Source organism: Varroa destructor, unplaced genomic scaffold, assembly GCF_002443255.2.
Source record: "Varroa destructor unplaced genomic scaffold, Vdes_3.0 BEIS01000004.1, whole genome shotgun sequence".
In the NCBI taxonomy this organism is placed as follows: Eukaryota; Metazoa; Arthropoda; class Arachnida; order Mesostigmata; family Varroidae; genus Varroa; species Varroa destructor.
Window position 1 is genome coordinate 3130986 of NW_019211457.1, and position 15655 is coordinate 3146640.

At 42.4% G+C, this 15655-nt stretch overlaps 1 protein-coding gene across 2 annotated transcripts in view; it reads right to left on the reverse strand.

Annotated features, from left to right (window-relative positions):
- Nucleotides 1–126: 126 nt before the first annotated feature.
- LOC111249804 (uncharacterized) overlaps nucleotides 127–15655 on the reverse strand; it is a 30710-nt gene continuing 15181 nt past the window's right edge. The window contains exons 2-6 of one of the 2 annotated variants that reach the window (XM_022804144.2): nucleotides 5721–6574; nucleotides 5144–5419; nucleotides 4644–4826; nucleotides 4167–4278; nucleotides 127–3906 (exon numbers count right to left, since the gene is read on the reverse strand). In XM_022804144.2, the coding sequence (XP_022659879.1) occupies nucleotides 2255–3906; nucleotides 4167–4278; nucleotides 4644–4826; nucleotides 5144–5419; nucleotides 5721–6212 (2715 nt within the window). In that variant the 5' untranslated portion in view covers nucleotides 6213–6574 and the 3' untranslated portion in view covers nucleotides 127–2254. Of the gene's footprint in view, nucleotides 3907–4166; nucleotides 4279–4643; nucleotides 4827–5143; nucleotides 5420–5720; nucleotides 6609–15655 lie in introns of both variants that reach the window. The other variant, XM_086987173.1, reaches the window with a different exon arrangement.

A 15655-nucleotide genomic window follows, 5' to 3' on the forward strand; every position in this document is an offset into this window, starting at 1 on the left:
ATCGACGCAAATAAACGAAACTCTTATTGCTATTATATGATTTTGTTAGACGTTGGTACAAGGAAGGATAATGTTATGCCAATTGCCGATCTGACAGTGAAGTTCAAAATAAAAACACTTATATGGTTACTGTTGAGCATAAACTTTGAAGATTTATTAATATAGTAACGTTCACTCTCCAGCGCCATGTTGATCTCATCAATTTCCGATCGCCATTTTCATCAATCGCACAGTGTTTATTATTTTCATTAGTTTTTTTTTTCATTTTCCTGTTTGGTATCGTATATACAGTGTATCTCTTCCTATTCCATGCGTATATCGTCGCGTTCTAACAGACGACATCCCATGACGTTATAACTTGTGTACAGAAACAAAGGACACGAACACGGGAAAACGCAGTTCTATACTGCGCCCCAGTCAGACAGTTACTTTTCATTTACAACACTTTTATTATATCTGTATAGAATTAATCGTCTACCTAAAGTAAATACGTTAATAAATAGCTCGCTAATGTTTTCCGCGACAAAGTAACGTTTGTGTGAAATTGAATAACCGTTCTAAAGATCTTTCTCTTTTTTTTTTTTTTTTTTTTTGTCTATAGTAATACACAAATCACTGGCAAAGCTTACAAGCACAGACGCTCGCATAATCGTCGTTTGTATGCTGTCGACCACCGATTAGAGCTATTCTAACATGAACGTCTCGGATAGTGTATTCTATAGCTTACGTGTACTAAAAATATATATATATATATACATCTACATATATTGCACTTGTTTTGCTTTGTGCTGAGCTTCATGTCAACGTATGATTCAGAGATGAGGTAACATAAAGTTGGAATCATCGTTATGAAACCTCAAGTGCTAGGGTAGTAGATGAGGAAAACTTTTAACAGTTGAATTTCATTGAAGCTAGGATCTAATCAATGAAAATAGTTGCACTCATCATATTCTACCATTGTTCGACGAAAAGTGAAGTTGGCCCGTCGTCACTGGTTGCTAAAGAGTGCATTTTTCATGGGGCATCATTATGTCTGCCATCAGGCAGCTGGATCACGGTATCTCGTTGGTTTGGCTCTTTTCACCTTTTCCCACGATACCATTACTATTTAATCCTCCAGATGCCTGCTGCTCCCCGCTAACACTCACTTTGTTTGGCTGCCCTTTATACAGATCGTCTTTTCTCTCTGATAATTTCGTCCGGTTACGTTAGAATAGGCCTGATACTTTGGCCAACCTATTTTTAGTACGCTCTTTTGTTTCAGCGTAATTATTCACTGGTATCACTTTTTCAATACTACTCATTATAGCACTATAATGTTGTCATTCTTGTTAACGACCAGAGTACATCTCTACTTCTCGGAGCCATCATTAACGTTGCCACTGGCCTAAAATTCTAAAACGATGATACTTTCTTCCACCTCGTCTGCGTCCGCACACCACACACAGTATATCCCCTGCATCTAGCCAGCCACATTTCGACTTTTCCTTTGTACAGATCACAGATGCTGAGTGACGTCGCTACAATCGCTTCGACTACAATTGGCGGCACCCTCTTCGTTTTCAATTCTCCTTAAAGGTTTTCTTGTGTGTCCTGGTCTGCTTAGCCAGATGCAATTCCTTTGTGTTTATTTTCGATTGTATGCGGTCTATTGTTTGTAAGTCTTCAAAGCAAACATGAAAATTTCTAGATTGGGCTACGAATGTGTATGCGGCTGTGGCTTGTTTTTTGTTGTGTACTTACACTCGACGTGCAAAGATCGTCCAGCGTCCGTGGATTTCCATATGGGTGTTATAACGAGCACGTCCATTAGGGCTTTGACCAGCAAAGTACGCCAATTACTCATTATATGGATTATTGCTGTCCATATTGATATATGGTGCAGCTATTAACCGTACAGTTAATATCTGCTATCCGGCTGTTGTGATGATGCAAATGACGGAAGCATAAAACGGATTCCATTTGTCGTACTTTGTTTTTCTTTTTTCGTTTTAAAAAACATTTGACCGTTTTTAAACGTGCACCCTTTCGTGTATAGCAGCACATCGTAATATGGCCAATCTCCTTCAAATTGTTGCGGATGCAGTTTATGTTAAGTGGTGTCGTTTTAACACTATTCATTCGACCGCGTCGTGGCATGCTGGCGTCTGTCGTGCATTTGTTTTGTCCCATGTAGGTCTTCTCTTGATCCTTTCGCTTTCTATTACAACAACTCTGTACAAACACGCCCCCTTCTGGAACCTACTTATTTACACTACGTGTGCGGTCCGTCATCGGTTTCATAGTCTCTTTCGTCCCCAAGTCCCTCATCAGGACTGTCCCGTAATTCCCCACGAAGGTCGAGGTGAAACGCGGGATTGGCTTGTGCATGAGCTAGCTGCATCTCACCCGTTGCAAAACCACAGGCAACGTTTTTTCCCCCTAGTCCAACCACCGGAGTCGAACCTGTCCCGCCCCCGCTTCCATGCACTATCCTCGCACTGACCGTCCCATTAGATCTCGCCTTTAGCGCGGCCACATGAAGAAAATCCTTGCTGCTTTTGGCACTGGTTGCTTCCTTTGGGGCAGGGGGTGGCGGTACGTGGTCTTCAAGGTCTTCACTTAAGGGCCTTGGCTGATGCGGCGACAGCTGTTGGTGCTGAGGTTGTTGTTGAACGGTACCGCCGGAGCCCATTGTCATCATTTGCGACTGCCGATTGCGCAAGTTGAGGTTCTCAATCACGCGATTGGCAATTTTTTCTTCGAGCTCGAAAGCGATGGCGTTTACGAGGCTCGCATTGTTCTTTTCGAAAGTAGAGTATGCTTGCTTCGCTGAACCGTTTGTGGCATCATTACAGCTACTGCTGCCGCCGGCCTCAGCGCATACGTTAAAATTATCCTTGGATCCTGATGAATTACTGCATGGAGTTCTTACCGTATTGGAAACCATTTGTGTCGCAGATGGTACAGTGGAGGGGCTGTCTGTCGTCAAAGCAATGTTTTGTTTTGTTCTCGTCGGTAGAATGGTCGTTGCTTGCGGCTTTTGGCAGTCAGTCGTTGCTGTGTAAAACGTTTGCTGTAGAAAGCCATTGGTACCGCCTGCCATCGAAAGCCCGCCCAGAGGTAATTGGTTAACCTTGTTGTTTGAAGAGCTGCCACCGTCATTGTCGCCCGAGTTGTGAGGCCGTTCCGGCGGCGTTCGCACCTCGGTAAAGGGGGCAGCACCATTGTTGGTCGAATTTACGAGATCAACGCCGACGTGGCCGTTGTTTTTCGTTAGACTTACGACAGTTTCATAGCTGGGCTTTGCGCATGAAGGGATTTTGACACCATTGTTTTTCCCACTTTTTTCCTTCAGCGTTTGACCCCTGTCCGGGGTGCCCTTGAGAGTGTGGTCTGCATGGTCGTCAAGCGCACTTCCTGACGAAGCGGCCCTCTGTTGGCAATAGCTTTGGTACTGTTGCATCACCATATATACGGCGCCAACAAGGACAACCAGTGTCAACAGAAAGCCTAGGACGACACCTCCGATTTCCGCGGACGTCAAGGGGCCGAACTCTTCGCGGGGATATATGTGTAGCGTGGCATGGCCTGATACATTGCCAGCCCGATTGGTCGCCACGCAAGTATAACTACCGCTGTCCTTGACAAAAGCATTGACAATCGTGAGGACGCTGGTTTTCACCCGGCTAAGGGACACCTCCTCGCGGATTATGTAAAGCTGACGACCGAATGAAATTAATGACATATTTCGTATCGGTCGACCATTGAAAGCCCAACTAATTGCGGTGCTCGAAGGGGGCTGCGCTTCAACTTCACACCGAAGTGTGGCATTCTCAGCTTCGACAGCGGCCGCCACAGAATCGATTGCCGCGAGTTCTGGTGCGCATGCAAAGTCTGCCAACTCCAGGGCCTGCCAAGAGACACCTATAAAAAAAAAAACAAATTAACATTAAAAGGTAATTTTTTAAGCAAGATCATCCAAAAATCTCTGTGTCTGCCACAACGCTTTTTAGCTGCTTGAGTGTGTATCAAGTGTGTGAAGATAAACTATAGTGTATTATATTTATATACAGTAAAATCATAAATCTATTAGGTTAGATCTAAAGCGATACAAAATTCAAATCATATAATTATAGCATTTTCCAATTTTTTTATACAGAGGGACTTGCCGATATCTTGGATACCTTGAAGTCGATGTGGGTGGGCGCATTTAGGAGGAGCCGATAATGGAATATTGTTTTCCTCCATCCATTGACGAACCTGACGCATTTCACAGTCACACGTCCATGGATTTTCCTGAAGAGGGAAAGTATTACAGCCATCAGAAGGATGCTCTAACGGCACCTAACGTGGCAAAATTTGCAATTAAAAAGTACAAAACAAAAACTATGTAGCTAGTCTTACTTTTCTTCGTATTCATTTTTCGTCGGTGCTTAGGAAAACGCTAGCATAACTTTATGCAAGTAACTTCATTTAAACCCTTAAATAGATTTATATTAATATTTACTACAAATATAGAAGGGTCTTAAAAGGAATGTATATGTACCGCTTGTCCTTGTTCACGTATTATGCTATGAAGAACTACAACAGTTTGAAAAAAAGAACATCTTTATGAAAGGAAATAAGGGCCATTAGCTAAGTCGATACCACATAACACTCACTTCCAAATTAACACCATACAGCTGTGGCGGAAGGTGCTCGATAAGTGCATTTGGAGGGACCCTCTTGAGCAGATTATGTGCCATTCGTAGAAATTCTAGAGATCGCAGGCCTCGAAAGGCGAGGCTCTCGACGACCGTCAAGCGGCAGAAATTGAGCTCGAGTGTTCCCAGACGCGACAAGCCCTGAAATAATGAGTGCTTCAAGTTACTAAGCGTAACTTCTTAGGTTTAGTGTTCATTATAATTTCTTTACTGTGTGCGTGTAGTACGACTTTCGTTCAAAACACCGGCAATAACTGTTTTGAACAACGGATCTTTCATTTTCTTATCATAAAATGTTTCACTCTGGAACGAATAGACAGTAACATTCCGTCGGATTAGGGATTTTCTGACGTTTAATAGAAGATTGACTTATCGTTTACAACTATTCATATTTGTTTTCATAATCATTTCATCAGAACCAGTTATTTTGGGGATTGGAGAAACAATAATAAGCTTACCCTGAACGCATCGTCATGAATCGTTTCGATGGGATTGAAGCTAAGGGAGAGTCGGCGTAGAGAGCCGCAATCCGAGAGAGCACTACTTGGCACCCGATGTAACTTATTCGAGCTAAGGTCCAACTCAACGAGATTCGTCAGCAGATGAAATGCTGATGGGGCAATCATGGATAGGCCACATCGAGCAACGTGGATTCGTTGCAGGTTCGAATAGCCTTTAGCGTGAAACTCACGTGGACCAAGAAACGAAATGGTATTATTTGACAGATTCAGGACCTGAAAGTGATGCAAACACGAATCGCCAGTATATCAAACAACAAATTTAAATTGACATATAAGTGAGTCGGAAGTACACTTGCTTACACATCGCATCACTAACAAAGCACAATGATTACAGCCAGCCTGCTGGAACTCTTGCTAGTAACAACATACTCGTATTAAGCATACCGTAACTATAATTACGTTGTTATATGTTTGATATACTACAATATAGTGATATATATTAGACGACAGACGTGATTAATCCAGAAAACGGACATCACATAAACATGCACAACAAATTTTACAGGACAAGTACCTGCGTGTCCCTATTGAGTCCTTCGGGTACTTCGGTTAGGCCGGCCGCCCCACATTCGGCAGTCCGTTTCCCGTTTGCCCATTTGCAAAAACATCCTGTTGGGCACTCCTCCTCAGCGACGACTGCCACCACTCCGACCACGTCTTGGCTGCTGCCGCCTGATAAACCACTTGACGTTAATGGCTGTTTGTCTTCCTTATTGACGCCTAATATTTCACTGTTGTCTACGAGCGGTAGCAAGATTGGCATCCCATTGGCGCCAGTTAACGTGCTTAGGGCGGCTGACGACGCAAATGACAGCAGAAGAACCCAGAGCGCGATTATAAATGGGTCTACACCACCTGGTCGCCATTTCCGCAGCGAAGACAAAGGAGCCGGCTGCGTTGCAACAATATCTAAACGGGTAGGCACTACAGCCGAATGTGACGACGTACTCCAGCAGCATCGACGTCGAATAAGGGCGGACACGTGCCGATCCTCTCGCGTCGACATCGCCCCTGAAGGTAACACCGCGCCTCGCACGTATCGTAGAGGTTCACATCACATAGACATCGAAGTAACGCTTACGGAATGAGCTACCTCAATTGAGGCTCCACTTTGTCTCCTGGCCGCGGCTTGACCAAGGGCGTGAGATATTTTATTGCTTATGGTAGTGGATGTCTCGTATAAGACTGCTCTGCCGATAGTCCGCTACTGACCGGAGGGTGATTGTAGAGCTGGAACTGTAATTCAGCCGACGGGCCGTACCGACGGATGTAACGGGCATTGCTAATTTCAACAAAGTTGAATTTGTTTTGATCGAGTTCATCATCATACAGTATGGAATTATTATCGATGAAAATCTGAAAAAGCATCTGCAAAGCAGCCAACGGAAAAAACGCAAAAAGGCTAAATGCATGTTTTTATATATATGAAATCGTATTTGATAATAGGCTTATTATACATAAATATATATATATATAATGTATTCTATAAATCTAAAAAAAAAAAAACAAAAAGAACCGCAAGATCTGTGGCCACCTATAGCAGACATCATGAAGCTTGAGAGGGCAACAATGGCCACTGTTGAAGCCGCTGTCCTCCTAAATTTGACCAATTACGCTGACGCTGTGTGTTATTATTTGCTGTTTTATTCGGTACAAATTGGTGCCGTTCAGTATTTTGGCTTCCGGGCAAAACCTGCTGCACGCTCAAGTCGCTTTCTCCTGGCATGACTTCGACCGCACGATGAGCTGTTGTCGTCATTTATCGGCTATTCCTCGCCCTAATTCAATGCAGTACGCTGGAACCTTTTTTCCAGAGCACCAGCAGAATGCTGGAAAAACCCATAACCGCTCTGCATATATAGTTTTTTCTCTCGACAAAAAAATGCTCTATTTTATAAATCGCTCTCTCCGTATCGCCGCCGATCCACTAAGGCACGCTCTCAGTTAAAGGTTGCCCGGCTCATTCGTTTGACTATCCGTAAAGCTATAACAGTGTGACGGCCGTACTGCGACGTGCATATGTGACTGTATAAACAATTTTAACCTATTATCCATACCGTGCTGAGAAGCCTTTTGATTTATCTAAGTAATATTTACTGTTACGTAAATTGTATTGTGTTGTAAACATGTACATGAATCTCAAAGATTCGAGAACAGTTGACAATTAGACAAACTATTATTATTATCATTGTTAATAACAGAAGTTCTTCCACTTATCAGGCGCCAAAGTATGAGACATAAAAGAACCTGCATTCAACGTCTTGAGTACCCATTTGATTTCTTCTTCTTTGAAAATCTCTTTCACTATCAGGATTCATGCTTTTTTTTTTCTGCTTTCTGAAAAACTTCTGCCGCCTTTTAAACACCCGTATTTTACTAATGTTGCCCAATAAATTTTACAACACCATTATCAACTGTGCTCTTCAAGAAGATCAATCTACTAAACCCTAACCTTTTCTCTTCAACCATCATCACCTGTAATGCGTGCATCTTTCTGTCGATATTTTCAAAGCTTCGCAGACCTCTCCTTTTCTTTTGAACTTTTTGCTCAGTTCAGTGGAGTAGTTTTGAAATAACGCGGGCTCTAGCTAGCGCTCGGCTGTTGAGGATAATTCAAAATTAAAACTGCCGTAAGCAACTAACAATACAATGTTCGTATCGCACCGCAAAACGGTATCTTTTCGAATGCTTCACAATGAACAAAAATTTCGCAAGGATATTTCGTAGACACGCGAATCAGTTAGCAAGTCGATTGTGGACTGCGCACCCGTAAGCACCCAGCCCTAGGTTTGCTTTGTCCAGAAATTCTTGCCGCAACAGTTTTACCAAAACTAACGCAGCGACGCAAACTAAAATATAATGTCCCAATGATGATGGGCGTCGTGCCCTTTTTGCCGCGGGTGCCCCGTGCAGTACAGATGAAGACGTTTCGTACACGTCTTCGTCTCTCAGCACGATGTGAAAACAGAGACACATGGGAAAAGAACGATAATGCTACTGCTTCTGCCGGCCTCTTCTGCAGTTGTTTCCCCTTTCCAACGATGGATTTTCTCGTCTAGCATATGCCTTCTTCGCCATAAACCCCCTTTCCAGAACCTCCTTGACGAGTCCGAGGAGAATATGAAGAAAACTGAGTCCTTCCAAAAACCTCTTTGTAACGAGTGCACAACTTTTTGTGCTCTGTCTGTCTGTTCGTATTTCAATGTGTAAAAGAGCCTCCCTTTCCCCATTTACCCAATGAGACTCTAATCGTCCAACCCGGAACGCAGCTTCATTCGTCGACGTGCTCGCTTTTATGCGCCGCGCCACGCACTACTCACCCAATCACAGTTACGGTGAAGACCCGCTGGACACATTTCGTATTCGTGTGCTGATCTAGTGGAGAAGACTGATCTGATGAGAGCTTCATGGACTTGTTCGGCCGGGCCCACTGCCCTCACCATACTACTGTGCGTGTCTATCAGGGCGGGTTCTGTCGTCTCTTCTCTACTTAAAACAATGTCTTTCTGACATTGCGCTGTTGCAACAGCGATCACTGTCAATGCTGCCGCTCCACTCACTACATAATTATAATGGTCGCAAACTCTGCAGGATGCTCCACGTGGTGTAACTGTTAGCATAACAAAATGCCGTATCTTTGTTCTGAGCCCATTTCCGTTGGCCTTCTATTCTTATCTTGCCTTGTTGCTTCATCTATTATATATTTACGTGGTCGCCCTCTCGGTTCTTTCTTGGGGTGTCTTCGCCCGATTATTGCGGGACCCCCGCTATCGCTGTCAATCGTGTAATACCACAACAGCATCCCTTTTCCCGTGTTTGGTTAACTCTCTTTCTTTCTGCCTGTTCGGTCCGAGGCGTCCTACGTAAGTACTGGATGCAATGCGGTGACTGGGGTCTTTGCATGCGACACAGCGATCACAAGGCAAAGATCCATTGCGGACAGAAGTAGAGGGTTTAGATCGGACGGCGTAAGAGAAAGGTTTCATCGCGTGAGACGCGCAGGTCATTCGCGGAGCCGCCTTCTCTCTAGATTAGCGAATGTTAGCAGTGATTCGATGAGGGGCGGTCGCGCGAAGGAGACGACATGGTGCCTTAAGCTATGTTCAGCGAAGGGCGGGACCATTCTGGAAGCTGTGGGGGATTTTTGTCGCTATACCTTTGAATGCACTGTATTACTAGAAGCATGCCTTACTGTTAGGCGCTAGCGCGAAGTATTTCAAAATATGGATTTAGAATCAACATGCGAGGAGGATGACACCATTCGCCCCACATACTCATTTACAAGGCTGGACTCTTTAATTTGGGCAAACTTTATTTGTGATGGGAGGCATCCGTCCATCCGCTAACCTTGCTACTTGAAGGACGTAAGAGCACAACAGCAAGCTCATCATAGCAAAAAAAACGGCGCGGCGTCTTCGCACCTTTAACGAAGATTAGCTGTTATTTAATGTCATCCTTCATTAATTAATGGACCCTCATTAAGGTAGAAAATTTCTTTTTGTGCTCGAAGCTTCTGAAACTCCTAAATAAAGTTTGTATCCGAAGAGCGAAAGGAAATTCATCTAAAATGGCATTCCTGATATGCCTGATCTAAAAAAAAACCTCTAGGTCTTGCTACATAGAAATCAACGGCTGTTTTGGAGAGCAGGAGAGTGATTGCCCGCTATTTACTTGAACTTTGATTCGGCTAGAATTTTTTCGGTATAGAAGTTTGAGGGGTACTTCGCCAAGTTTACGATAACCAATATAGCTCTACGAATGGTTACAAAAACAAGATGATTTGCAAATTAAAAAAAGGAGCACTTTGAAAATGACTAGGTAGTGGTCTAAATACCGAACTGAAATTTTACCGTAAATGGTAGTTATTTTGCATGTACATGACCTTCGGCAATAACAATTCGTTGGAATATATGTTTTTGTTTTGAGGCAGGATTAGAAACAACTCATAAGAGAAACCTAGATGCCCCAACCTATAATATATCGAGGTCCTTCCTTAGAAAGGCCTTTCGTTTCGTGTCACTCGAACGCCAACAGGAAAAGTTCAAATACCGACGTGAGTTATAGAGGGGAATTATGGAGCGTTCCTTCAACGAGGTCAGGTATCCAGGCGCAATTCGCCTGACCAATGAATTTTTTAGGTGAATCTTCTTTTGCACAGATTTCAACCTATAGCGATAAAATAAACCTGATGGCCCAATTGAGAAACGTAATTTTTACCAACGATTCACTTGGAGTTCGGATACAGCATCTCGAATGTAGTAAGGTTTCCAAGGTAACGTCTCAACGATGTTCATCAGGTGATCTGCATTTATCGATCATATTGTCTACAAGACTCTGATATGGGCACTTTCTAGTTAGCTTCGCTTGCCTATCGATTTTTTTTTAATATTAAACTGCATGGTAAAATAATGGGAACAAAATTGTTTTGATGTATACGCCCCTATACATAAAATATATATATATATGCAGTGTAGATTATGTAAATATATACAGGCGTTTCTCGGAAGGCCATCGTACCTAAGTATAGCGATAAATTCTATTTTTATCAGTATGAAAATTGTTAGTATTGCAAGCTATTCGTTGTTTGTCCGTGGTGAGGAACACGAAGGAAATACGTTCCGCAATCGATGTTTTGTGTTTATCACTACATACTCGTATGCTGGCTGCCCTCTTACGTCCCCCTACTGTCGAACATTTCGACGGGGACTGAAAAACAACTTGAAGCGACACATATGGTACTAGTACTCCGGAGTCTCACCAAATAATGTATTAAAATATCTATTATAAAATTGTATTATATGCCACCCTTATGGTGCAAGTAAAGAAAAAGAAAAACGACACGTAGGCGTTTATCCACAACGTTTCCTGGCATGATCTAGTGTGTGCGGCAACACTGAATATGTATGATAATAAATTAGTTAACTAATACGTTAATAATAATAATAAGAAAATTAGTTAAAAAAAAATATGCCACTTAGTTATTCGTAGTTCGTTTCTTCTGTTTACCTCTAAAGGGAGAGATTTAGGGAACCGATGATACGAGTAGTGCGATAACTCGTCCACTTCTCCCGATACTCGGTGTCCATCATTGATCAGGCAATCAATTGTAACGAAGCTTATGATTTACAATTCTATATACAGTCGTTCTTCAAGAAGTTAAATGAAGTAGAGCGGACTGCATTCAATACAGTATCTCAAACCGATTCGAACGGTATGATCTCTGCTGGTTTCGATAGGGAAAGTTTAAATAGCACCTTTTTATGTACCTTTATTTATCAGCGGCCAGCCACAAATCGCTTGGCGATGAGACCGTGTTTTACGAGTTACACGTATTTTTAATAGAGATAAGATCCATTCGTAGCAAGGTCTTTTTGTCTTCGTTACCCAGGGAAAACTGCCGAAACGAAATAGGTGGCGGAAAAACTTCACCTAGCTAGCGGAAAAACAGCACCATGCATAAGTATAATACTTGAAGCCTACGTTTTAAACTTAGCAAAAGTGTTATTTATCTATATCTGTTCTGGAAGCCAGGGATCATATGTTCAGGTCACGTAGCACTGGACAATTTCTTAGAAATATATGCATCTTTTTTCGTTTTGTCAAGATATTCTCTAAGAAGATGTTCTCTGGGTGAGTGGTCATATTTTCCGAGATGAATCGACCGTTTCTTACGCAGAGGTCACTATGAAAGGGCTATTACCAAGCCAAAATGAACCGTTCGAAAACATCACCCTTTCAACTAACAGTTAGCTCAGAAAATTGCTGGCAGACTAGCAATACCACTTCTTAGAGTGTCTTCAATTCAACAAACATATTAATAACAACTAATCGGCAAGGCCTAAAGCGTTGTTAGGGGGTTAAAATTAAATTTTTTTTGTTAAAGCCTTAGCCGGAACTGCCTCATAGTCCTCCGACTCTGAAATCTTTTCAACTTAACCACTATGTACATGAATAGGCATGCAGCCTTCATGTACCTCGTCGGCATATGTTTGCGCGAGTTTTCCGAGGCACGCTAGGGGGCCATTGTTGTCAACCATGTAGAGGTACTATATTATTCTTTAGTGGGGGAACCCAATGTTACTCTGAGTTTAAGTAAATAGGTGAGATGGCTATTCTCCCATTGTCGCTCATTGTAATGAGCGTTATATGATATGGGGAAAGATAGTGTGCTTAACCCAATTAGCAAAAACCGACCAAACGAAAATCAGCCGTGAATGACTAGAACGGTTTTGTTAATCGACCATATGTATCCCTAATCCTTTATAGAAGATCTCATGACCTGTTCGGTCATGGGCAGCACTGATTGCTGGGCTGCAACGAATAGAAAAGGGTCCCTAAATATCTTGTTGACTTGGGCCAAAATTTTCAGTTGTTGGACGTCATTCTGCGGACACACAACATTACGACAGCTGACCGATTTTCGAATAGGAGATTACAGAGTAGCAGCGTGCGGAGTTCTCGCTCTAGACGCAATGAGGTCTCTAATTCAATGAGCGCCCGTGTTCATGAGCCTCATTACTCGAAAGGACGCTCATACATTATTGGAACTATGTCGCTGGCTCATTTGTTAAATAATGTGAAGCCGAATGTAACGCAACCAGGTCTGTACACAGTTATACAGCCGGCGGGATATAATAACGACAATTGTTCTTCCGAAAAGGTGACGACGGCACGTTTTACCGAACGCACCAAAAATAAATAAAGCACTTTTAGTTCGAAGTTAAGCGCAACTTGTTATTACTTCGTTAGCAAATATCAAAGAAAAAAAAACACAGGAATCTGAAAAGTGTATAATGTTATATGGCCATACATGTCTGTTTGCGAAAATTGAACTGATGATGACGGAAGCTATCACTCTCCCAGCGCTTTTATCTATAGTTAAAATATAGTGTAGCTAAATATATATAAAGACAATAAAATAGATTACAACTCTATTAGCAGTAATAAAAGAGAGTAATAATCATTGAAGGCAAATAGCGTGGCGCTAACACGTATTAGGACTGTTGCGTTATAGGCTACAAATGCACACCTGAAGATCGCGACCCATTGGTCAACAAGCTGGTACCTGCAACACAGCGTCTCTGTGCATTTAAGCTTCGCCATAATATAACGTTAGAATTGTTTATTCCAAACTAATCATTTGGTATTTAGAATTATCGACGCAAATACACATTGTAACAGAATAAAAACAAACAGTTGGCTGGCATTTGTAACAACCCCGCTGTAAATCTACTAGTTTTAATATCCGCCCTCCACCCCTCGTCTTCGGGGTCAAAGGCGCGATATTGGGACATTTTATTTGTTGAGTTTCCACTATTCCATTGCTCTGAAATTGTGCTGAAATATCACTCACACTTGGCATCATCAACAGCCGATCGGGCAGCAAAGCACGTTCATCATCTATGAAGATTTTTGTAATACCAGATCACGATTATTTCGATAACAATGATGTTCTGGCATGATCATAAACAGGCGCCATTCTCCCCGCATCTGGGACGGGTGCCATCAATGACCTGTGGCGGCAACCCAGCAAACGCATTCATTCATCCAGTTCGTGTTCGTACATGTAAATGGGGCCTGCGTCTGCAATCAGGGAACCCAATCGTTACGGGCCCACCGGACTCGTTAAATTTTGGCGACTAGTATATGCGCCCATAACCAAGCAAGTGACAATAAACAAGTCATAAAAGCAGCCGATCGGCTAAAGACCGAGTAACTATCAAGTATTGCGCGGATAGGGAATGGACGACCCACTTAGCCACCGGCTGTCTTAGTGCTTCTAGACATTTGTTTGATGGAATAAGTTGACAGAGTGGCCTTGTCTATGAGTTAGAATGAATTACATAGGTCAAACTAATCTGATTGTGCACCCTGCGATCAAAAAGAATTGGCACCTTCCATTGATGGCGAGCTATCGGTAACAAGCGCTGCTGCAAGCTACGTATGCCATGGAAAATCAATGAGACTCATCTGACTGGTAGCCTATGTTATGGTCGCATTATCGACTATACATCGATAGATCGTGTGACTTCTGCAGTAGCTAACTGTGATATCCAAATATGACGTCCCCTAGTGGCCCACGCCCTTAAACATCGAAACTACGCTGCAATGCTAGTATTTCGCTTCGTACTTGTCAGTCATGTGGGCGGGCGGATGGTGACAGCAGCCAAGCGTGTCTAATTTAAGCAGGGGTAACCTGACCAGTATTTATGCCCCGACGGGTGATAGGCGCAGAGCATCCGAAAATGGTTTTCGTCGGCGCCTGGTCCGACGCCGACCAGCGTCGCCCTGGCCCTATCTTCTACATAACACCTGGAATGTATGCACCTGTCTGCCCGTAAAATGGTGAACTCGACTGCCAGGAAAATCGATGCCGGGTTAATGTAATAGTCGGCGAGCCGTCTCGATGCGAATTGAGGATCCATAGCGAAGCGTTCATGAATAATGATATCGTAAACTAGGTTAGTGTTAGCCTCGTAAATCGACCTTATTGAAGAGCGTATGCAACGATTGTATTTTTTACACGGTTTATTTGTATGTATCCAAGGTGGCGATGCTACAAGTATAATCTATAATATGTGTCACTGTAGAGGGTCGTAATTGAATATTGCGACAATTAGATAGGCCATTGATAGCCACAGGTGTGATCACTAGCGGATAAGCCTGACTCATTCACGCACGCAGCGGTCGCTATTTGAGAGTGTATTTATATGTTGGTACACCTAGAGATAATACCATAGTAACGTATAATTTGCTGCCTTTCGCTTTATTTAGACAGCTGTTCAATTAGTCGGAGGTTTTTTGGATTGTTTCTAAAAAACTATATTTATTGGGTGAGCCTCGATCCTTTAGCTATATAGAATCATCCAAGGAGTAATAATTTTGTCACCAACACGAGCTGGTTTAGAAAGGAGTTCTCTAGCAGTGCATAACGGTTGTCCTTCAGCGAACAACTACTACTACTACTAAACACACAAGGAAAAGTAAATAAAAATAAAAACAAATGAAAACTCAAGCAATATAAGCATAATCTACATCATTGTAATCACAAATAGAAATAACACACAGAAAAAACAACGAATCGCAGACACTGTCGCTCAGCTTTCACCGATTTTGAAATTTTGACGCTGTTTGAACGCAGCGGAAACCTGTGTTGGTTATAAGCATACTTTAAATTGTATAAAAAATGACGAGAATTAGGTAACTGATGTGAATATTCTGTTAACCGCAGCGCAGTCGTCATTATGTAGGTTTTTAGGTGAGATGCAACATTGATCAAGGTTCTACCTTTTTTACCCTTCTCTTGTTGCTAAAATTTCACATATCATACATTATAATAATATGTAAGTGTTTTGTCTTTACAAATTCATTGAAAGTGTATAAAGACGTTGTCATTGGGTGGCTTAAAATGTACAGTGGCCTTTTAGCTTTTTTTTTTTTCGAACAGGT